We start from the raw sequence: 24,024 nt of genomic DNA, 5'->3' as shown, positions 1-24,024 counted from the left end.
CGTCTCCAGGCCGAAAGACTTTCACATATCAAATTTGAAGAAGATCGAATAAAAATTGCGACTTGTAGTTTGTGCACAAATTAACTTGGACAGACGGACAGACAGACAGACAGATAGACAGACAGACGGACATAGCTAAATCGAATCAGAATGTGATTCTGAGTCGATCGGTATACTTATCAATGGGTCTATCTCTCTTCCTTTTGGGTGTTACAAACTAATTTATATTACTCTAACGTCTCATCATTTCCACATGCCCTACATATGCTAACCACTTACCTTACCGATTTTACATTAGTGATCTCGTAGTCCTATGTATCCCGTTATGATACCATACCGACCTCCTTCTAACTTCCTTTCAGTTAATGCCTTTTCTTCTCACGATCTGGATCTCCCCCGTTTCGCTGTTCCACAAGGTTGCATACGCATTCACCGCCCACGCCCATAAGTCGGACTGCTTCGGGTTAACCAAGTTTATTGACAGCAGTCCTCTGACCTTCACTGCCAAATCGTTCGCTCTTTCATTTCTCGTTACTTCGTTATGGCCCGGCATTTTGCCATCCTCATAGTATGCGTTAATCTCCTTCTTTCACTGCAAGACTGTTCGTAACGTTACACTCCTGGTAGTTATTGCCCTTATGGCAATTTTACTGTACCTAAAGATGGAGGCCACCGTTGCGAATAGGTTAGCGGGTCCGCCTATGACGCTGAACGCCTGGGTTCGAATCCTCGCGAGACCATCAGAAAACATTTTCGGCGGTGGTTTTCCCCTCCTAATGCTGGCAACATTTGTGAGGTACTATGCCACGCAAAACTTCTCTCCAAAAAGGTGTCGTACTGCGGCACGCCCTTCGGACTCGGCTATAAAAAGGGGGCCCCTTATCATTGAGCTTAAACTTGAATCGGACTGCACTCATTGATATGTGAGAAGTTTGCACCTGTTCCTTAGTGGAATGTTCATGGGCAAAATTTGCATTTTTGCATTTGCGTACACTTTTCCACAGCTTTCCATCATACTAGTGCTCCATATGTCAGCACTGGTCTCACAATGGCCATGTGCATCCAGTGCATATCATCTTCGGGCTTCTCCCCACTGTGGTAAGTTTCAGAGAAATCGGGTTATAAATGCACCTTTCATGGGTCCAATACCTTAAATGTTAAGACCTGTATATATGGCGGCTATATCCGTCACTCTTTTGAGGTCATAGAATTCGTGGAACAGTGAGTAAACTTATTGACCTAGGGTGCGTATGATCACTATTCGATAATTATACCCACATTTGGCGTACATCATACGCCAACTTGGTCAATGAATTTCCATTACAATATACTAGGCAAATAATTACTTGCAAATCTAAATCATGGGAAACGAAATTCGTGTTGATCTCATCGTCACAGTCACGAAGATCACTAAAACGGAAGTGTAAAAAGAAGGCACTGCCGTTAATGCACAGAATCGGCAACATTTGGTGTGAGGTGCTGATGCACATTTTGTGGAGTGAGAGATGTAGTGAAATCACATGACCAAAAGCATGCGGAGCAGGCAGTCCAGAATTTTCCTTTTTAAGAAAAAAAAAAAAAAAAAAAAAAAAAACAATTAAAAGGGCGTTAAGATCGGGCGGGTCTATTCTTATATAGCCTCCACCAAGGATATATAGCCTCCGCACGTAATTTGAATGATTATACCCTACACCACCACTGTAGTACAGCATATCATAACTTAGTGTATTTGTTTGCAACGCTAAGAAGAATAAGAGCTAGACCTATTCACAAGTATACTGATCGGCTTAGAATCACTTCCTGATTCGATTTAGCTATGTCCGTCTGTCCGTCGATGTCTTTTTGTGATCAGATTTCATTTTTCAAGGTTTTGGACAGTATAGAACACTGCGTACAAAATCTCAGCCCATTAGGAGAAAAACGGATGTTTTCAGGGGATAGATAAGTCAAATCAGGAGATCGGCTTATATAGGAGCTATATTTTAGACCGATTCAGACCATACATGGTCCGATTGTTGAAAGTCGTAATGGATCACTAAGTGCAACATTTCAGCCCAATCGGTTATTAATTGCATCTTCTAGGATCTCAAGGAGTCAAGTCGAATGACCACTTTATATGGAAGCTATATCCAAATCTGAACCGATATGGCCAATTTGAAATCTCCAATGACCAACATCAATAAGAAGTGTCTGTGCCAAATTTCGTGCATCTAGCTCTATACGTTCGACTGCTATCGTGATTTCCACAGATGGACAGACACGGGGACGGACGGACATGGCTAAATCGACATAGAATGTCAAGACGATCGAGAAAATATATACTTTATGGGGTTGCAGATCAATATTTCGAGGTGTTACAAACGAAATGTCTAGATTAGTAAACCTGCTTTCTAAATACCACCATACATATAAACCACCACCATGTGTATATGTGTCAACTACCTTTTGTCATAATCTGAAGAAAAATGCATCATCTATGAACCCATATATAACGAAGATTTACTATGCATATTTTTTATGCCCTCCACCATAGGATGGGGGTATACTAATTTCGTCATTCTGTTTGTAACACCTCGAAATATTGACCAAGAATATATATACTTTATGGGGTCTTACCCCATAAAGTATATATATTCTTGGACATTTTAAGTCGAACTACCCATGTCCGCCCGTCTGTTCTTCCGTCTGTCCGTCCGTCCGAAAGCACGCTAACTTTTGAAGGAGTAAAGCTAACCGCTTGAAATTTTACACAAACACTGCTTATTAGAGTAGGTCCATGTTTTGATATAGCTGCCATATAAACCGATCTCGGGTCTTGACTTCTTGAGCCTCTAGAGGACGCAATTCTCTTCCGATTTGACTGAAATTTTACACGTAGTGTTTTGATATCACTTGCAACAACTGTGCTAAGTATGTTCCAAATCGGTTCATAACCTGGTTAGGTGCCATGTAAACCGATTTTGGATCTTAACTTATTGAGCCGCTAGAGGGCGCAAATCTTATCCGATTTGGCTTAAATTTAGCATGAGGTGTTTTGATATCATTTGCAACAACTGTGCGAAGTATGGTCCAAATCGGTTTATAACCTGGTATAGGTGCCACATAAACCGATCTTGGATCTTAACTTATTGAGCCGCTAGAGGGCGCAATTCTTATCCGATTTGGCTAAAATTTTGCATGAGGTGTTTTGATATGACTTCCAAAAACTGTGATGAGTATGGCGCAAATAGGTAAAGGTAAATAGGTATATAAACTAATCTGGGATCTTGACTTCTTGAAACTTAGCACGCTTCTACTTGTTAGGGTTGAAAATGGTGCGGGGTATTACAACTTTGTGTATTTGTGTGCGATGCTTAGAAGGAGAAGAGCTAGACCCATTGAAAAGTATACCGATCGGCTAAGAATCACTTCCTGATTCGCTTTAGCTATGTCCGCTTGTCCGTCGGTCCGTCTGTCTGTCTGTCTGTCTGTCCATGTGATCATGTGATCAAGTAACAGGTCGCATTTATTCGCACAAGTCTCTTTTTTTTGCCCTATGGACGAACGCTTTTGATTTTGAACAAAATCGGTTCAGATTTAGATGTAGCTTCCATATATATTTTTCATCCGATATGGCCTTTTAAGACTGTAGAAGCCACAATTTTGGTCCGATCTTTATAAAATTTTGCATGGGGTGTTTTATTCTACGTCGTCATATGTGTGCAAAGTTTCATAAAAATCGGTATAGATTTAGATATAGCTGCCCTATATATCTTTCATCCGATATGATCTATAAAAGCTGTAGAAGCCACAATTTTGGTCCGATCTTCAAAAAATTTGGCATGGATCGTTTTATTCTACGTCGTCATATGCGTGCAAAGTTTCATAAAAATCGGTTCAGATATAGATTTAGCTCCCATATATATCTTTTATCCGATTTGGCTTTTTAAGACTGTAGACAACACAATTTTGGGCCGATCTTTACAAAATTTTGCATGAGGGGCTTTATTTGACTTCATATGTGTGCGAAATTTCATAAAAATCGGTTTAGATTTAGATATAGCTACTATATATATCTCTGATATGGCCTTTTAAGACTGTAGAATCCACAACTTTCGCCCGATTTTATATGAGACGTTTAAATTGACGTTCTAAAGGGTGATTTTTTTGAGGTTAGGATTTTCATGCATTAGTATTTGACAGATCACGTGGGATTTCAGACATGGTGTTAAAGAGAAAGATGCTCAGTATGCTTTGACATTTCATCATGAATAGACTTACTAACGAGCAACGCTTGCAAATCATTGAATTTTATTACCAAAATCAGTGTTCGGTTCGAAATGTGTTCATTCACCGTAACGTTGCGTCCAACAGCATCTTTGAAAAAATACGGTCCAATGATTCCACCAGCGTACAAACCACGCCAAACAGTGCATTTTTCGGGATGCATGGGCAGTTCTTGAACGGCTTCTGGTTGCTCTTCACTCCAAATGCGGCAATTTTGCTTATTTACGTAGCCATTCAACCAGAAATGAGCCTCATCGCTGAACAAAATTTGTCAAAATTTGAACACATTTCGAACCGAACACTGATTTTGGTAATAAAATTCAATGATTTGCAAGCGTTGCTCGTTAGTAAGTCTATTCATGATGAAATGTCAAAGCATACTGAGCATCTTTCTCTTTGACACCATGTCTGAAATCCCACGTGATCTGTCAAATACTAATGCATGAAAATCCTAACCTCAAAAAAATCACCCTATAGTACGTGCGCAAAATTTCATTAAAATCGGTCCTAATTTAGATATAGCTCCAGTGTGTATATTTCATCTGATATGGACTTTTAAGGCAGTAGAAGGAAAATCTTACAAGGTTCTATTTGATATTTCAATAGGTATCCAAATTCAAGTCTGACTAGATTTCGAGATAAGTTCTACCTATAAAAAATACTACGCACACCAGGTGGTGTCGACTCCTCCCGACTTTTGCTTTTCCTTACTTCTTGATTTCACATAGGTCCAATTTTCTGTTTGGCCACATATACAAAAAAATTGCTCATTAAAGTACATTTTGGTGGCACTTGAATGAAAGTCTACATGCCATGATCATGCTTAGTTTAGAGGCAGTTCTTAAGTAGCCCTAAATCTCGTTACCTTTAAATAAAATAAATCTTTTGACTTCCCCATACACTTTTCGGTAAATTTCATGTTCGCATGGACTTCCTAATAAAACCCACTAGTCTAGTGAGCTCTGACATTTTTCCCCTAGCATAAATTTGCTATCAATTCTTTTCGCTTTACTTTAAAACACTGCCAACTAATGGAGTCCACATAGAGAAAATCCCTTGGTTCAATAAAAAGGGATTTTCACCAACATTTTCACAGCTCCAGTGTTAACATTGCCATTAGGTTATTGCGAGCATGTCTAGTTGGTCTTGTTTTAAAATATCGATTTTATTACGCGGCTCTTTGCACAACCAGCAGCGACGGTCTTATTGTAATGAAAATTAGCATTGTTTTAAAGCATTTTATGGGCTTTCAAGAGCCCCCATTTTCATGGTTTTATTATTCTACTCTCGTTGCAAATGAGCAAGGGGTTAGGGTGAGGCAATGTGACAACGAAGGATGAAGTGTAGATTTTCCATAGTTCTTTGTGGATGTTTTTTTTTTTTTTTGCTCATTTCCAGATTTTTTTCCTTTTCCTCGTGGATTTTGCTTTTGGGCCTTAACGACTTCTCCATTGAAATAAATTAAACGCTTTAAATCCCAACAAAAGTGCAAAGACCATGAACATCATCTTAACAGCATTGTTTCCTCTTAAGCTAATTTTGGGGTTTTGACTTGACTATGCAGCCTCTTGCCTTTGCAGCCACTCAGCTTGAAAACTGCTTTCATTTGTGATCCACATCAGAGTTTTTCTTTTTTTTTTGTCGTTTCCCCTTTGCCGTTTTTTATTCTTTGTACGTCCATTGGGTCCTCATTTTCGTGGTGGCGTTGGCGTTAAGGTTCACAGATATTCTTCTATAAATGAAGTGCTAACAAATCTACGAAGAGGAAATATCCCCTGACAAAAGGGATATTCAAAGAAGCCGAAAAAAGAAATGCAGAAAAACAACTAAAACTAAGACAATGGCAAGAGGCTCAAAGATTTGTTTCCCCACTCCTCTCCATACTCATAGCCTAAGTAGACACCGAATAAGGCATAATAACACTATGCCAAATTTAATGTCGTTTCAAGAACAAGAAAAAAAGACAGCCACGGAAAAGAAAATCCATGAAACAATGCCCTGAGTAATGGCAAAGGCTAAGTAGCATAATAAAAACTTGGCCTTAACAATCACAGACCTAGAGCCACCAAAAAAAAAACAGGATGTGTACAACTGCAAAGGAGGATATTTGCAAATTTTTAGCTGCCAGCCTAGATAATGTGAAAGGAAAGACAAATAATTTAATGAGTTTTTGTTGTTGCCATATACAATTAATTTGCAATGAATAGGTATTTTTTGGTTGAAAGTATTTCACTTTATCAGTGATCTTAAAGAATTTTGTGAGAAGTGGCTCTTAATCTTAAACTATCGGCAAAACTCCACAACTTGGGCTTTTGTGGGATATTTCTACCCAGCACTGTAGAAATGGGGACGTATCTTATATATAACAAGTAAGAAAGGGCTAAACACGGACAAAGCCGACTTTTTGATACCCGACAACACTTTGGATATGCAGACTAAGTCGTCGAATAAAATTTAAATCGAATAATGATTTTAGCAAATTTCGTGCCAAATTTTGTGAAGATCGGTTAACAAATTAGTAAATTATTCAGTATTATTCAAAATCGGACGAAAATATATGTGGGAGCTATATATAAAACTGAACCGATTTCTATTGAATTCAATAGCAATACCGGCAGTCATAAGGTAACCCTTTGTGCAAATTTTCATGTGAATCGGTTAACAAATTATTGCAAACGGACGAACCCTTATATGGGTGCTATAACTAAATCTGATCCGATTTCCATGAAATTCGCCAATAATGTTGGGACTTATAAGAGAATCCATCGTGCAAAATTTCCTGAGAATGGGTTTACAAATAACGATAAAATTGCAATTTTAGTCAAAATCGGACGAATATATATATGGGAGCTATATATAAATCTGAACAGATTTCTATGAAATTCTCCAATAATATCGGAACTTAGAAGAGAATCCCTCGTGCAAAATTTCGTGGAAATCGGTTTACAAATGACAATAGAATTGCAATTTTACTCCAAATCGGACGAACATATACATGGGACCTATATCTAAATCTGAACCGATTTCTATGAAATTCACTAATAATGGCGAGATTTGTACAAGAATAATCGCTAGTGCAAAATTTCGCGGAAATCGGTTTACAAATGACAATAGAATTGCAATTTTACTCCAAATCGGACGAACATATATATGGGAGCTATATATAAATTTGAAACGATTTTTATAACATTCACCAGTAGTGTCGAGAGTCAAGAGAAAATCCTTCCTACCTTATTTCGAGAGAATCGGTTAACAAATGACCATTTTATTGCATTATTACTGCAAATCGGACGAACATATGTATGGGAGCTATATCCAAATCTGAACCGATTTTTTCCAATTTCAATAGGATTCGTCTCTAGGTCGATAAATATGCCTGTACCACAATTTAAGACTATCGGACAAAAATTGCGACCTGTACTTGGTATACAAATTAACATGGGACAGACAGTCCAAAAACACCACCCAACTGGGAAGTTTTTCCGCTTTGGGCAATGTGGGTATCAAATGAAAGGTATTTACAAATCTGACATACAAATTTATTCCTTGGTATCTGAAGGGCCTCCCAAACCCCTTAGAAGGACATATTTACCCATTGGGACAATATAGGTATCAAATGAAAGGTATTTAAATGTTAAGTAAAAAGTTGATATAGAAATGTATGCCTTGATATCTGAAAACTGTTGTATGGCCAAGTGTCTCAAGGACGCCTCACCTCATAAACTCCCGCTAAACTACACATATATAGCGACTATACTAATATGTAGATCAAATGTGGTTTTTGGGAGTAGAGTACGAATCTGATATGAAATTTCGGGGCAAAAGCTTTGGCTACTCCAATCCACCACCAAAACCAAGAGAATGTAGCTGATCTAACAACCAAGCTTTAATGGGCGGACCCTCCCCTTAACCTACTCTCAAAAGTGCCAGATTTCAGAAAAGGGTGGAGCGATTTAAGCGCACTTAAGTTTGTTTATAAAACTCAATAACAGAAATTTGGTATCCTTATTTAGGGTGGGATATCCAGGGGTCCGCGCCACCTCCAATTCCCGCTAAATAAAAATATCAAATGAAAGTTATTTGAGACTAGAGCACGAATCTGATATATGGGGGTCCAACTCACCCCCTAAAATTTCCCCATACCGGACATATTTACCGACCATAGCAATATAAGGCTCAAATGAAAGTTATTTGGGAGTAGAGCGCTAAAATGATATCCACATGGGGGCGAAATATCTGAAAGGTCGTACCAGCATCTCCAAACAGGACTTATTTCCCGTCCGCGCTACTATGGGGCGGAGAGGGCCCTGTCTAGCTGGTATATTTAACAAGTAAGAGCATGCTAAGTTCGGCGGGGCGGGGTATATACCCTTCACCATGAATCCTATATGTGGAGTTCTATGGACAAACAAAGAATATTGAACAAGAACTGTTATGCTATTGGAGCTATGTCATGTCATACTCCGATTCGGACCATAAATGAATGCTGAACATTGTAGAAGGCATTGTGTAATATTTCAGTTCATTCGAATAAGAATTGCTCCTTGTAGGGGGGCTTAAGAAGCAAAATCGGCAGATAGATTTATATGGGAGCAGTATCAAGCTATTAATCAATTCAGAGCATATTAGCCACATATGTTGAAGGTCATGGGAGAAGCTGTTGTACAAAATTTCTGCCAAATCGGATGAGAATGGCGTCCTCTAGGGGCTCAAGAAGTCAAGATCGCAGATCGGTTTATATGGCAGCTATATCAGGTTATATACCGATTTGCGCCATTCTTATCACAGTTATTGGAAGTCATAACAAAACACCTCATACAAAATTTCAGCCAAATCGGATGAGAATTGCGCGCTCTATCGGCTCAAGAAGTCAAATTCCTAAATCGGTTTATATGACAGCTAAACCAGATTATGAATCGATTTGAATCGTACTTAGCACAGTTATTGGAAGAGATATCAAAACACTACTTGCAAAATTTCATTCAAATCGGACGAGAATTGCCCCCTCTAGAGGCTCAAGAAGTCATGACCCAAGATCGGTTCATGTGGGAGCTATATCAAAACATGGACCGATTTAAACCATACTTATCGCTGTTGTTGGAAGTGACAGTGAGTTATGTTATCCCCTTTGACATACTTCTGCAATATGGCTCAGATCGGTCCAGATTTGGATATTGCTACCATATAGACCGATATCTCGATTTGAGGTTTTGGGACCATAAAAGGCTCATTTATTGTCCGATCTCGCCGAAATTTGGGACAGTGAGTTGTGTTAGGCCCTTCGACTTCATCCTTCAAATTGGCCCAGATCGGTTTGATAGACCGATCTCTCCATTTATAGTTTTGGGCCCATAAAAGGCGCATTTATATTCCGATTTCGCTGAAATTTGGGACAGTGAGTTGTGTTGGGCCCTTCGACTTTATCTTTCAATATGGCCCAGATCGGTTCAGATTTTAAAATAGCTGCTATATAGACGATCTCTTGATTTAAAGTTTTGGGGCCATAAAAGGTGCATTTATTGTCCGATGTCGCCGAAATTTGGGACAGTGTGTTGTGTTGGGCCCTTCGACATTCTTCTTCAATTTGGCTCAGATCGGTGTAGATTTCGATATAGCTGCCATATAGACCGATCTCTCGATGTAAGGTTTTGGGCCCATAATAGGCTCATTTATAGTCCGATTTAACTGAAATTTTACACAGTGATTTATGTTAGGGGTTTCGACTTCCGTAACGTATATGGTTCAGATCGGTCTTAATTTGGACATGGCTATCACAATACAAATATTTGTTCTACAAAATTAAACAATCACTTATTAAACCACTTAATGTCCGTGTTGAATTTGGTCTAAATCGGACCATGTTTCGATATATCTGCTGTGGGGGCATAAATTATGAAATTTTCACCAGATTATGACGAAAGGTACTGGGTATCTAAAGTTCGGCCCGGCCGAACTTAACGCCTTATTACCTATTTTTTTTTTTTTTTTTTTTTTTTTTTTTTTTTTTTGTTTGTTTTGAGAGACGCCTATATCCATTGGCCTACTCGTCCATATCACTTTCAAGAAACTTCCTCAAATTTGCCTATGCCAACATCTTGTTTATATTTGTCTGCCTATGTATGTGTGCAATGCATGATTAAGTATTGGCCCTTTTTACTTTCCGCTTCTGTGAGGAATCTCATTTATTTGGTTTTTCTGATATTTTGCCTTTAACATTTTCTTGAGTGTAGTAAAGTAGAACAGCAACAGCGCAAAAGTATTTTAAACAGGGTAATGCGGCATGAATGTTTCATACCTACTTGATGCTTGTGACGCATGTGTGCTGTGCAATGTTTAAAATAACGATGACTCATTTTACTATGTCATAAAACTCAGTTGCGCAGTCTGTGCTCAAAAAATATTAAAAGGTTGTCCTTTTGAGTGCAAAGTAGGTGTGTGATGCCCATTTTTCTCATTTTTTTCCCCAAAAATCTTTCATTTCTTCTTTCAATTTATTTCTTCTTACAAACCCATCTTAAATTAAGCAGCAACCATTTTCAGCAAACAACAGTCTTTTCTGTAGTAAGACTGCTGTTCTGAAATTGCAGAACTACTGCAATAGCAGCAGAACTATTGCTGCAATAGCAGAAAAATAATTTATTGACAATCAGCCAAAAGTGTTTGCTGTTTTCAGCAGACTTTTTTTGTGGGTGTAGCCTTGAAATTTTCGAACAAATACTTCCTATTAGATTAGTTCGGATGGTTCATGTTTTGATGTTGCTGCCTTATAAACCGGTCTCCCTCCTAGACTTCTTCAGCTTCCAGAGGACGCAATTCTGTTCCGACCGTCTGTCCGTCTGTCTGTTGAAATTACGCTACAGTCTTTAAAAATAGAGATATTGAGCTGAAACTTTGCACCGTTTTTTTTTTTGTCCATAAGCTGGTTAAGTTCGAAGATGGGCTATATCGGACTATATCTTGATATAGCCCCCATATAGACCGATCCCTCCAATTTAGGGTCTTAGGCCCATAAAAGCCACATTTAGTATCCGATTTTGCTGAAATTCGGGACAGTGAGTTTTGTTAGGCCCTTCGACATTCTTCGTCAATTTGGCCTAGATCGATCCACATTTGGATATAGCTGCCATATAGTCCGATCCTCCGATTAAGGGTCTTAGGCCCATTAAAAGCCACATTTATTATCCGATTTTGCTGAAATTCGAGACAGTGACTTGTGTTGGACCCTTTGACATTCTTTTTTTAATTTGGTCCTGATCGGTTCAGATTTGAATATAGCTGCCATATAGACCGATATCTCTATTTAAAGTTTTGGGCCCATAAAAGGAGCATTTATTGTCCGATGTCGCCGAAATTTGGGACAGTGAGTTAAGTTAAGCCCCTTGATATACTTCTGCAATATGGCACAGATCGGTCCAAATTTGGATAAAGCTGCCATCTCGACCGATCTCTGGGTTTTAGGTTTGGGCCCTTAAAAGGTGCATTTATTGTCCGATGTCGCTGAAATTTGAGACAGGGAGTTTAGTTAGGCTCTTCGACGTCCTTCTTCATTTTGGCCCAGATTGGTCCAGATTTGGATATAGCTGCCATGTAGACCGATCCTCCGATTTAGGGTCTTGGCCCCATAAAAGGCGCATTTATATTCCGATTTCACTGATTTCAATTTGGCACAGTGATTTACGTTAGGCTTTTCGACATCCGTGTCGTATATGGTTCCGATTGGTTTATTTTTAGATATAGCTACTGTACTTATTAATAGTTGGTCGAAATCGGAACATATTTCGATATAACTGCTATGGGACATAAGGTATGCAATTTTCACCGGATTTTGATGAAAGGTGGTTTAGATATATGCCCGAGGTGGTGGGTATCCAAAGTTCGGCCCGGCCGAACTTAACGCCTTTTTACTTGTTTTCTATCTTCTACTTCAAACTATAACTTGATAGAGCTCTTTTATATTTTAAAAAGTCATTCAAAGAACTAGCCACATGCGATCCATGGTGGAGGGTATATATGATTCGGCGCGGCCGAACTTAACGCGCTTTTACTTGTTTTTAGTTAGAGAGCACCAAAAATGGTGGTTTACTTCCTGTGGTTTTTGTCTACAATGGCATGGGACGGTTTAAAATCCGCATTATCTGTAAGCCTAACCTTTATTAACCAAAACGGAAAGCTAAATTGAATATACCCTACATCCTAGGGCAATGGGTAAAAAAATCTTTTTTTGAAATGGTGTACATCATTTTCAAGGATATAAACGGAACTCCACATAAACCGACATTGCAGGCAAAAAAAAAACTATGATTTTATATAGCACAAACTTTTTGCTTTGTTACAAATATTTATTTTTTTGTTTTTCAATAAAAAAAATTAATAAAATTAATTTGTTATGAATTCGATGTATTATTTACCTAAGTGAAAACAATTACAATTGATATGGGCCAATGGCATTCGATACAGATATTAATATTTAAATTGCACACATTCATCGGTTTTACATTTGATACTGCAGGAGACAAAAATGACACAAAATTCATCAACAAACAACTTTAAATGGTCATTAGGTTAAGTAAGGTTAGGTTAGTTTGAAAAGAGGGTTAGGTAGAGTTTGAAATGGACATACATCTAAACCAGTAATGGGTTTGTTGTGCGCTCTAAAAAATGTTCACTTAATAATTATTCAGAGAGAGGTAAACTATGAAATTAAGCCACTGATTTGTCAATTTAAATGTTTTTCTGCTAAGGTATGTGCACTTTTTTATGGCTCCAGCTGTATATATATATATCAATAAATGAAAACAAAAATTTTTTGTTAGAACTTAATAACCCCTGCAAAACAAAACGACTATCATCTCATATAATTATGCAAAATTACCGCAAGCCAGTGTGAAATGAGTGGAAAAATACATTTGATTTTTCAAACAATTTCTAAACAAATTAACGGTTGAGTTGGCAAATAAATTGCAAAAGACAAAAAACGCAAAAAATTAATGTATTAAATATGTTTTTAAACTTAAATGATGACCGATATTTGCTGGATATTTTTTATACCTCTCGCCATAGGATGGAGGTTACATAAATGTAGTCATTTTGTTTGTAACACATCGAAATATTGATATGAGACCCCAGAAAGTATATATATTTTTGATCGTCTTGACATTCTAAATCGATTTAGCCATGTCTGTCGAAAGCTCGCTTTCTTTCGATGGTGTTAAGTAAGCTGCTTGTAATTTTGCACAAAAAAAAATCCCTGTTAGCGTAGGTCGGTTTGGATTGTGAATGCGCATAGTAACCGATATCGTATCTTGTCTTCTTGAGCCTCTAGAGGACGCTCAACAACCGTGCCATGTATGGACTTAATAGGTTCACAAACTGATATAACTGCAAAAAACCGATCTTCGGATTTGACTTCTTAATCCTCCTGGAAGCGCAATTAACACCCGATTTGGTTGAAATTGTGCTCGTAAAGTTTAACTATGTATGGTTCAAATAGGTCATTAAGCTGATATATGTAGCTCACATATAAACCGATCGGTCAATTTGAATTCTGGAACCTCTAGGTGGCGCAATTACCACCCGATTTGGCTGAAATTGTACACATAAAAGTTTGCCAAGTATAGTTTAAATAGGTCTATTGTAGTGTTCGTTGACATTGGACGCTAAGAAGGAGAAGAGCTAGACCTAGACATTGATAAGTATACCGATCGACTCAGAATGACTTTTTGATTCGATTTAGCCATGTCCGTCTATGCGTCCGTCCGTCCGTCTGTGAGTCCAGGTATTCTTGTAATCAAAGTGCAGGTCGTATTTGTTGTCCACTCATCACGAAATTTCACTTTTTTGGCCCAAAGACGGACGCTTTTGATTTTGGTAAAAATCGGTTCAGATTTAGACATAGCTCCATATATATGTGTCGCCCGATTTGCACTTAAATGGCCGTAGTTGCAACAATTTTCAACCGATCTGCTCAAAATTTGGGACGAATTGTTCTGTTACTGATCTTAACATGGCTGCAAAATTTCATCAAAATCGGTTCAGATTTTGATATAGCTCCCCTATATGTCTATCGCCCGATTTGCACTTAAATGGCCGTAGTAGCAACAATTTTCAACCGATCTGCAGAAAATTTGGCATAGATTGTTATACCCTGCACCATAGGATGGGGGGGGTATACTAATTTCGTCATTCTGTTTGTAACTACTCGAAATATTCGTCTGAGACCCCATAAAGTATATATATTCTTGATCGTCGCGATCAAGATGTTGATCTTGCCATGTCCGTCCGTCTGTCCGTCCGTACGTCTGTCCGTCCGTCCGTCTGTCCGTCCGTCTGTCCGTCCGTCTGTCCGTCCGTCTGTCCGTCCGTCTGTCCGTCCGTCTGTCCGACCGTCTGTCCGTCCGTCCGTCTGTCCGTCCGTCTGTCCGTCCGTCTGTCCGTCCGTCTGTCCGACCGTCTGTCCGTCCGTCTGTCCGACCGTCCGTCCGTCCGTCTGTCGAAAGCACGCTAACTTCCGAAGCTAGCCGCTTGAAATTTTGCACATATACTTTGTACAATCCTGTGAGATTCCTGTAAGTGGACTGTATGTAAATCGTTGTTGTACTCACAGATTGTAAGTAAAACCCCAACATGAAAATATAAGAAAAAAAAGGCAAAGTGTTTTGCTTCAGGTTATGGTGGTTTTATTGACAGCTTTCTCCTCTTACCGCTTCAGTCTCTGTTTCAAAAGTGAAGTTGCAGCCGTAAAGACTGAAGCCCTTTTTCTTAAATTCAGCAATTTATTCTTATTTTTACTCAAGCCTGGGAACTCTTTATCCGTTTGAGCGAAAGCTCCTTTCATTGAATGGATAAAGAGTTCCCAGCTATTCTTATAAAATGCGGGATTTCTATATTAATTCATATTTAAAAATTTAATGGGAAGCTTATAATAGTATATTATGCATCTATTCATGTTATAATTCAATAAATCAATAAATTCATTTAACGCTGTTAAAACTCGGTTTAACATGCCGGGGCCTCTTGCAATATCGCAACATCAATAAAAACGAGCTCCTGAAATGACCCATCCGAATACTGTGCTCTGAGCTATTGGCATGTGACTCGCTGTCTGGATTAAACCAGCTTTTAGTACCTTGGACATCTCATCATTAGCAATCATTATGTCAATGTTAACAGGGTGATAAAAATGAGGGTCAGCTAAATCTGGAAGTTGGGAGTAAGTATTCTCAAGAATTTTGTCGGAAACTTTTTCTGGAAGTGGAGAATCAAACTTCGTTTTAACGACTCCGTGGATTTGAATTTTCACTGTGCTGTCATGGAAAGATTGAAGGTTTACGGTACAAAATACTTTTCCATTCTTGTTCGTGGTTTGAAGCTGTTGATTTTTGACAAATGACTTCAAAATGACTGTCTGGGTTGCGCCTGAGTTTAACAGAATTCGTGTCTTGTTTGTACCGCCAACACTGATTGCTCGAGCTAATGCAGTTGGCATAAAAACATGCCGTTTAGACCTTCCTCCAAGACGGCGCTTCATCTTTGAATCCTTAATTTCCTTGTTTTGAATGACTTGCGACCCATCATATTTCTGGGAAGGCGTTCGACGTGATGTAGATGAAGGCGAACTTTGGCGAATAGAGGATGGTTTTGAATCCCGTTTTGGCTTCTGGCGATCCACGTGAAGTTTAGTGTGATGGTTTCGGTTACAAACTGCACAGGTGTTCCGAGATCGACACCATTCCCTCGTATGAGAGTCACAGAGGCAATTAAAACAATATCCTTTTTCTTTCGCTGTCTGTACACGCTCTAAAACTTCCATGTTGTTAAATTTTTGGCAAAATCGCAAATGATGTCTCTCCTGACAGACTTTGCACTTTTGGGAGCTATAGAATGTAATAAAAGTTAAGATTTTGTTGATGCAAGAGACTGAATTTAGTGTGAGTTGTTATTGAGTTGGTGTGATTTGTCGTTGTTGACTAATCGGTAAAATGCAAAGTTTGACTAGTGGGCGGGTCATGATCCCGTTTTGAGTACGGACATCCGCCACTCGAACCTTGGAATCATTCCCAGTAAATACCCTAGTCACTCGTCCTAACCTCCATTCCGTTGGAGGTAAGTTATCATCTTTGATAACCACTAAGTCATCCTCCTTTAGGTCCTTCTGTAAGGTCTTCCACTTATATCTCCTTTGTAGCTCGGAAATATATTCATTCTTCCAACGCTTTGCAAAATGAAGTTGTAAAACCTTCAGGCGTTGCCATCGACTAATGAGAGACATATTATCGGCATACTCCTCAGGAACTGCGACTAAAGGGGAACCCTTCAAGAAGTGTCCTGGAGTCAGTGCCACGAGTTCCGAAGGAGTTTCGCTTATCGGGGAAAGGGGTCTAGAATTCAGAATACTTTCAATGCGTATCAGCAGCGTAGAAAATTCCTCATATGTAAACTTCAGATTTCCCGCAACTTTCCTGAGATGGGCCTTCATACTTTTTACCCCAGCTTCCCATAAACCACCCATATGGGGGGCCTGGGGGGGAATAAAATGCCATGAGAAACCATGAATGCTGTATTTCTCCACTAATGCCTTTTCCGCCAATTTTAAAAAGTTTTTATATTCATTTGCAAGTATTCGATTAGCGCCAACGAAGTTGGTGCCGTTGTCCGAAAAGACTTTGACTGGAAATCCTCTCCTACCAACAAAACGATCAAAAGTAGCTAAAAAGGCCTCAGAGCTAAGGGATGAACATGCTTCTAGATGTATAGCACGAGTGGAAAGACATACAAATACAACAGCATAACCTTTTTCCAACTTAGCATTTCGCAATTTTGAAGTTTTGATTTCAAACGGCCCTGCAAAATCTACCCCGGTATTCGTAAAAGGAGGTGAATATATACATCTTTCCTGCGGCAAAGCTGCCATAATTTGACTATGAATCCTATGTTTATATATCGTACAGATTTTGCAAGTTCTTATACATTGCCTAATGACATTTCTAAGGCGTATAACATAAAATTCCTGGCGTATGGATCGAAGCATAGTTTGATGTTCTGCATGCATCAGAATTTGATGAGTAAAATCCACCAATAACTTGCATAATTTCGACTTCTCCGGAAGAATGATCGGGTGTTTCTCGTTGAAGCTCAAATCTGAGTTCGACAGCCTTCCATTTACTCGTAAGAGTCCATTTTTGTCTAAGTAGGGATTTAATGTCAAAAGCCTACTTTTTACGTTGATAGTGGAATTCAACATTAAGGAATCGTACTCCCTATGAAAATATGCACGTTGTGAAATAATTATAGCGCGGTATTTCACGAAATTCAGTTCTTCCGAGGTTATTAGTCCGTTAGGAGAAATATAACCAATCTGCCGGCGACAGTTTCTAATAAATCTGAACATATAAGCCAAAACCCGGAGGGCACGGTGGTATGAAGAAAATCTGTCTAATATATCTTCTTGCTCTGTAAGAGTATGAAAGGCATTAGTTTTCTTTTCCAAAGAATGTTGTGTCAATATCGGCTGTTGTGGCCAGTCAGAAATTTGGCCTTTAAGCCATTTCGGTCCATTCCACCAAAGTTTGTTTTCCTTTAGTTCCGTTGTAGTACATCCTCGAGTTCCTAAATCGGCGGGATTATCTCCGCTATTCACGTGTAACCAATTGGCATTCCCGACGTGATCGAGAATTCTAGAAACTCTATTTGCCACATAAGTCTTCCACTGATAGGGTGGTTTGCTCAACCAAGCCAGGGTGATCGTAGAATCAGACCATAAATAAATATCCCGCTGTTTGAAATTCAGATGTTCACATGTGGACCTTGTGAGACGAGCAAGTAATACTGCCCCACAAAGTTCTAACCTTGGAAGACTAATTGTTTTCAATGGAGCCACTTTGCTTTTTGACACCAAAAGTTGACATGATATTCTATCCTCAGCCTCCACAACACGAATGTACAAGCACGCGCAGTACGCTTTCTCGGACGCGTCGCAAAACCCGTGAATTTGAATAACCTTCTGGGGTCTATATCCAATCCAACGAGGTATTCTAATTTCCGGAATTTTCGAAAAGTTTCCTACAAATGCGAACCATTTCTCTAACGAGTGTGGCTTAACCTTTTCGTCCCAGTCTGTGCCATCAATCCAGAGCTGTTGTAACAGCATTTTTGCTGTTATAATTATAGGGGTTAACCAACCTGCAGGGTCAAACAATTTAGCCACAATTGACAATATGGTTCGTTTAGTAATGGTCTCTTTCAAATTGTTAATGTCGTAGACATTATAGTAAAAAACATCCATCATCGCATTCCACCGGATTCCTAGAGTTTTCGTGTCACTGGAGTCTTCCAGCTTCAAGAAATCTTGGTCCAACAGGTCTTCTGCTGGGACAGTCTGAAGAATGTCGGCGTGATTTGCCGTAATCTTCTTCAATGGAAATCCAGCAGAAGCCAGCAAATCTACTAATTCTGTCAAGTGTCCTTTCGCTTCATTTATCGAATGTCCACCAGACAAAACATCATCAACGTAAATGTCACGTCGCAATATATCGGAAGCAGCTGGATGAGTCTTCTTTCCATCGGTACTCAGTTGCAATAGTGTCCTGATAGCAAGGTATGGAGCACAATTTACCCCAAATGTGACGGTTTTTAGCGCAAAATCCTGTACGGGATCCGTTAATGTCTTCTTAAATATGCACCTTTGATATTGTTGATCACGTTCATCTACCAATATCTGGCGATACATTTTTTGTATGTCGCCGTTGAACACATATTGAAATAATCGCCATCGTAAAATTACGTTCATTAAGTCGTTCTGTAAAGTAGGCCCAGTGTAAAGAACATCGTTTAAAGAGAATCCACTTGTCGTCTTTTTCGACGCATTAAATACTACCCGGAGCTTCGTAGAAGTTCGTTCGGGCTTTACTACCGCATGATGTGGTAAGTAAAATGACATATAAGATTTGCCATTACATAATTCATCAGCTGAAACCGCGGTCATGTGATCTAGTACCAAATACTCTTGGAGTACTCTGTTATATTCTTCTGATAGAGCTGGGGAATTCTTTAATGTCTTCTCCATTCTAAAAAATTGGCCTAAAGCCGTCCTTCTTGACGAACCTAAGGACATTTGCTGGGGAAATTCTTTCTTAAAAGGGAGCCTGACAATATATCGCCCATTATCCTGACGTTGAGTGGTGTCTTTGTAGATTTGTTCACACTCCAAATCCTCTTCGGATTGTTGAATTTCCTCAGGAATTTCTTCACTCTCCCAAAACTTCCTCACTGCATCATTAAGGGAGGTAGTACAATGACTAGCCCAAGCTGCGAACGTAGTAACGCATCTTGAATTTTGTGGGCCACTTATGAACCACCCAAACTCAGATTCCTGTGCCAACAGGTTTTCTGAAATGTTTCTGTGAACCCCAGTTTTCAACACACATGGAAGAATGTCACTGCCAATCAACATATCGATTTTTGCAGTCTTGTAGAAAAATGGATCCGCCAACTCGAGCTGATTCAAACCTGTCCAATCATCTATTTGATGTGTTGCGGATGGCATGAGATGATTCAAGTTAGAAATAACTATTGCCATCGTTTCCAAGACAAAACTCGACCTCCTTGATCTTAACTTCAGGTTGCAAACCCTAGATGAAGTTTCCAGTACTGTACCTCCAAGTCCAGATATCTTCGTAAAAGATTTACTTGTTGGAATTCCCAGTTGACTAACGATCCTGTTAGCGATAAACGTTTCCTGAGAACCTTGGTCTAGGAAAGCTCGAATCGTGAAACGATTACCCAAATGCTCCAAATCAATCAATGCTGTTGGAAGAATCGTTCCGTGGCCAGATTCCGAAAAATTCATTTGTACTTCATCCATCGGAGGGTGGAATGAAGACGGTTCCTCTTCTTCTTGCGTAGCAATATGATAAGAGGAAGGATTTTGAGGCTCATTGCGATCAGGCCGTGAGTGTAACAACGTATGATGAGTCTGGTTACATTCTTGGCACAATTTCTTGATCCTACAATCCGTCACTTTATGTCCGTAAGACAAGCAATTTTCACAGATCTTATGTTGTGCAATAAATTCCCTTTTCTCCGTAAGAGACATGGATATAAATTTCGAACATTGCCGTAGAGCATGGTTCTTTTGACAAACTCGACAAGCCCGAGGCGTTGCATCAGATTTCACCATATAACTCTGAGATTTCTGAGACGTTGTCCCGGTATTTGTTCCTGGTCTTCGGATATCGCTGATTGACTCCAAAAGATCCAGACGATTGGAAAGGAACTCGTTAAGTTGATTCCAAGTAGGCATATCCTTATGGTTCTGTATAGAACCTTCCCAAGCCGACAAGGTTTCTTGTGGTAACTTCGAGGAAACCCAGAAAACCAAAATTGGATCCCAAGCAATAACAGAAATGTTATATGATTTCAAGACAGACAAACAATTGTTGATTGTGTACTGAAGGTTGCGCAAACTCTTACTCTTTTCCGTAGAAACCATTTCAAGATCGAAAATCTTTCTGAGTTGGTGGTTAATGAGGATACGCTTATTCTCATATCGTTCCTTAAGAGCCTTCCACGCCAACTCATAGTTCAAATCCGTAAGAGCAAATCCTTTAACTATCTGATTTGCTTCCCCCCGAGTTTTCGCTCTTAGGTGAAATAGCTTCTGAGCTGGTGACAGTTTTGGATGTCTGCCGTATATGGCAGTAAACATGTCCCTAAAGCTGGGCCATTTCTCATAACCCCCACTAAAAATCTCCGTATCACACGGAGGAACTTTCAGGGAGTATCCCGTATCAACAGTTTGTAAATCCTGCCGAATTTCACTACCATTCGCCTGTGTCTTAATCTGCTTTTGCTTCTCGATGAAAAGCATATCTAAGATCGATGCCTTACATTCCTTATATGCCTTGCATGTCGTTCCAAATTTAGAGTGTGTTGACACCCTTTCCTCCTCAGTATTAACTGGATTCTCCGAAGTCATCTCGGATTCGTAAATCTGTACCAACTGTCGCCATCTACGTTCCAAATCCTCCAATTCTACTTCCAATCCGGAAATAGTATGATCCTGGAGCGGAATATTTGCAAACGTAGCACAGAATGTGACGACCTGGTCGGAGAAAAATATAAACTTCTTGGAACTCATGTCGAAAAAGGTGGTTGTTCTGTACAAATTTAGACCGTAACAAACCAATTCAATACAATCTCAAATATAACTCTGCAGTATGTGTACACCCTTGGAACAAGAATACTAAAATCGCCTAAGAAACAAGCGACCACGAGAAAATTTAAATCAAACACGCCTTGGAAGATATCACCTTACTGGCCTTTCACAAGTTTTTTCAGACCGAGTCCCTAGATCACTTTCAGCTCAGCAATGTAACTATCAAAATGTAACTTCAGTATCATAAGCTTATATTTTATATAAATTTCGAGTATTTTATCTTCAAGATAGTACTCAAGTAATCTTCATTGACTCAAACGTAATTTGAATGAATAACAAATAAATCTCCAAATATCTCCAAAAAATAAATAAATATAAATTTCAAATATAAACATTCCAGATATATTCTTCAAATTGTCCAAGTAGACTTAAATTTGGTTAAGCAATTCCTATGACAGGATGTTTTAGGGCTCTGTTCCAGAGATTGGTGCTCCGTCAGATGCCCAGAGCAGCTTTTTGGACCTGGTGACTTGTCGACTTCGAATCCTTCAATTGTTATGTGATTTAACTAACAACCGAGATAAATTGATAAGAGAGATAGCCAATTTTCAATATTCCATTAGATTAAATTAAGGTCATACACTCTGTCCACCAGAGTTTAAATAATGTGTCATTAACTTTCTTTTATTTTCTTCTTTGTTTTTTGCCATAATTCCAACTAAACTTTGGCGCTTAATAAAACTAAAATCTGCACTGATCAACAAAATAATGTGCAATTTGATATATTTTCTTGCCGGTATTCCGCATGAATTTCTGCGGCACACCCTAATGTGCTGCCTAGTTGGGTTGCTAACAGAGCGAGCAGATTTGATTACCGCTTGATGGTTTTGTCACGGTGCGGCCAGATAGCGTTTCGGTGTACGGCCGAATAATATTTGTTAGTATTGATGAGTATGTAGAAAATAAATATCAACCAATAAGACTCCTTGCAGTCCCTTTTCTCTACTTCACTCAATAATTTTTCTTTTCACGTATAATATCAAATTTAAAACAACATTCGCTCACCTGTGAATGTGGTCGTCTTTGAGGTCGTCGTGTATGTTACTCCATACACAAATTTCAACAAAGGGAGTAGTTAAACTTCGTCATACGAGATGAAACGTTCATTGGGGTCCAGGTTTATTTCATTGTTGAGACATTTTTCTATCATATGCCCTTTATGTCTCCTTATCCATCTATCCTCTGACAATGTAATACAACCGAATTCAGCTAACATTCGGCTGGCCTTAGCCATACCACATTGCTGTAATCGAAATTCATCGATTTAGCCATAACAAAATACGCAGCAATTTATATGAAGAAAACACAAACCAAGCTGTAGTTTCTCTCCTATGCACAAGCCGGTAATGTTGAATTAATCTTCCACTTTAAATAAATAATTAACCGCACAACACACTATCAATTTAATCTTAAATGTATCCAGTTCATAAAATCAAATTTTAAAGAAGTTATTTCCAACCATTCAATACTTTTTCCTTTTCAATTCTTCTGAACTCCTATCACCACACGAAATAACTGCATGTACACAACTGTCCCTTCAAATCAATTTAATAACTTGACTGATGCACTTGACAAACTTCTTCCATATTCTCAATACTGGTTTCTATGATCAATTGGTGGTCCACCTACAACAGGGGGGTGTTGTGGACTATAAACCAAGTGATTTGATCGTCGTGGGAAGAGATGCAGTGCAATTGATAAACGAAGAGAGTTGTTCCAGTGTGTCCAATGATTTGACGATGCTCATGTTCTAAGAGAACCAAATTAAGAGATCTTGTATGCGTAGCCTAGGAGTTTATTCACACCGTTGCGGCTGTCTCTCTCACTCTGATAAGATAGTCTCTGTTCATCCTATCAAAAAACACTTCTATTGCCACGTGTAACCGTGGGGTGAAGTACAGACAGTTAATAGTGGGTCATCAAAGCAAAGCCGTCGGCCTGCTATTTCAATGCTTTCAAATGTGCTAAACCTATCTCTTTTCCTAAGCTCTATCAAAAAAGAGATAGATTTAAGGGAATTCAAATTTAGAGCGAAAGCAAGCATCAATCATATGCAATAAATATTGTATGGCACCATATGGAAATTGTTTCTATTGACCCGAGGAGCATGGTGGTAGAAAAAACAGAGGGCTCAAAAAAATCGATGAAAAAGAGTGTTCAAAACAAATATACAAAACTCTCAATATGTTGCCCCAATACTTGCATCTAAATTAATGTTCTGATTATAACAATTCCTTCTCCCCGACAACAAGCAAAAGAGATCGACGAGGAAAATTGCATATCCCAAATGCAATGAGCTCTTTAATACAAAGTATAACAGATCGCTCTAGCATGGCATGAAATGTATATAACGACGATTGTATGACATAACCACATGTATGCAAATATTTCTTCTAAAGAGGTTAAGATCTGATTTGGGTACGTACATAAGTACTGCAGCTTTTTCTTTCGATAAAGCTTCTTGACTGGGTTTTTGACTTTTAATCGGGTTATCGTATAGCACAAGTAGAATTTTTTTTTCTTTTTTTTAAACCATAAACTCCAAC

At 38.9% G+C, this 24,024-nt stretch overlaps 2 protein-coding genes across 2 annotated transcripts in view; both read right to left on the bottom strand.

Annotated features, from left to right (window-relative positions):
- Window positions 1-14,947: 14,947 nt before the first annotated feature.
- LOC131998145 (uncharacterized) lies at window positions 14,948-22,589 on the bottom strand. Its single transcript, XM_059370474.1, has 2 exons — window positions 22,484-22,589; window positions 14,948-16,139 (listed from the first exon to the last, which is right to left on the bottom strand). Exon 2 carries the CDS (start codon window positions 16,073-16,075, stop codon window positions 15,296-15,298), a length of 780 nt encoding a protein of 259 aa, XP_059226457.1. The 5' UTR covers window positions 16,076-16,139; window positions 22,484-22,589; the 3' UTR covers window positions 14,948-15,295.
- LOC131997865 (uncharacterized) overlaps window positions 16,202-24,024 on the bottom strand; it is an 8,741-nt gene continuing 918 nt past the window's right edge. Inside the window, exon 2 of the mRNA XM_059369711.1 lies at window positions 16,202-21,322. Within this exon, the coding sequence (XP_059225694.1) occupies window positions 16,202-21,322 (5,121 nt within the window). The remainder of the gene's footprint in view (window positions 21,323-24,024) is intronic.

The sequence above is a fragment of the Stomoxys calcitrans genome, chromosome 5, assembly GCF_963082655.1.
Source record: "Stomoxys calcitrans chromosome 5, idStoCalc2.1, whole genome shotgun sequence".
Lineage (NCBI taxonomy): Eukaryota > Metazoa > Arthropoda > Insecta > Diptera > Muscidae > Stomoxys > Stomoxys calcitrans.
The sequence above is the reverse complement of the archived record's forward strand: the minus strand, read 5'-3'. Positions and strand labels throughout refer to the sequence as shown.

Coding starts and splice junctions, on each gene's coding strand:
- LOC131998145 (XM_059370474.1), bottom strand. CDS start 16,075: ATGGAAGTTTTAGAGCGTGTACAGACAGCGAAAGAAAAAGGATATTGT.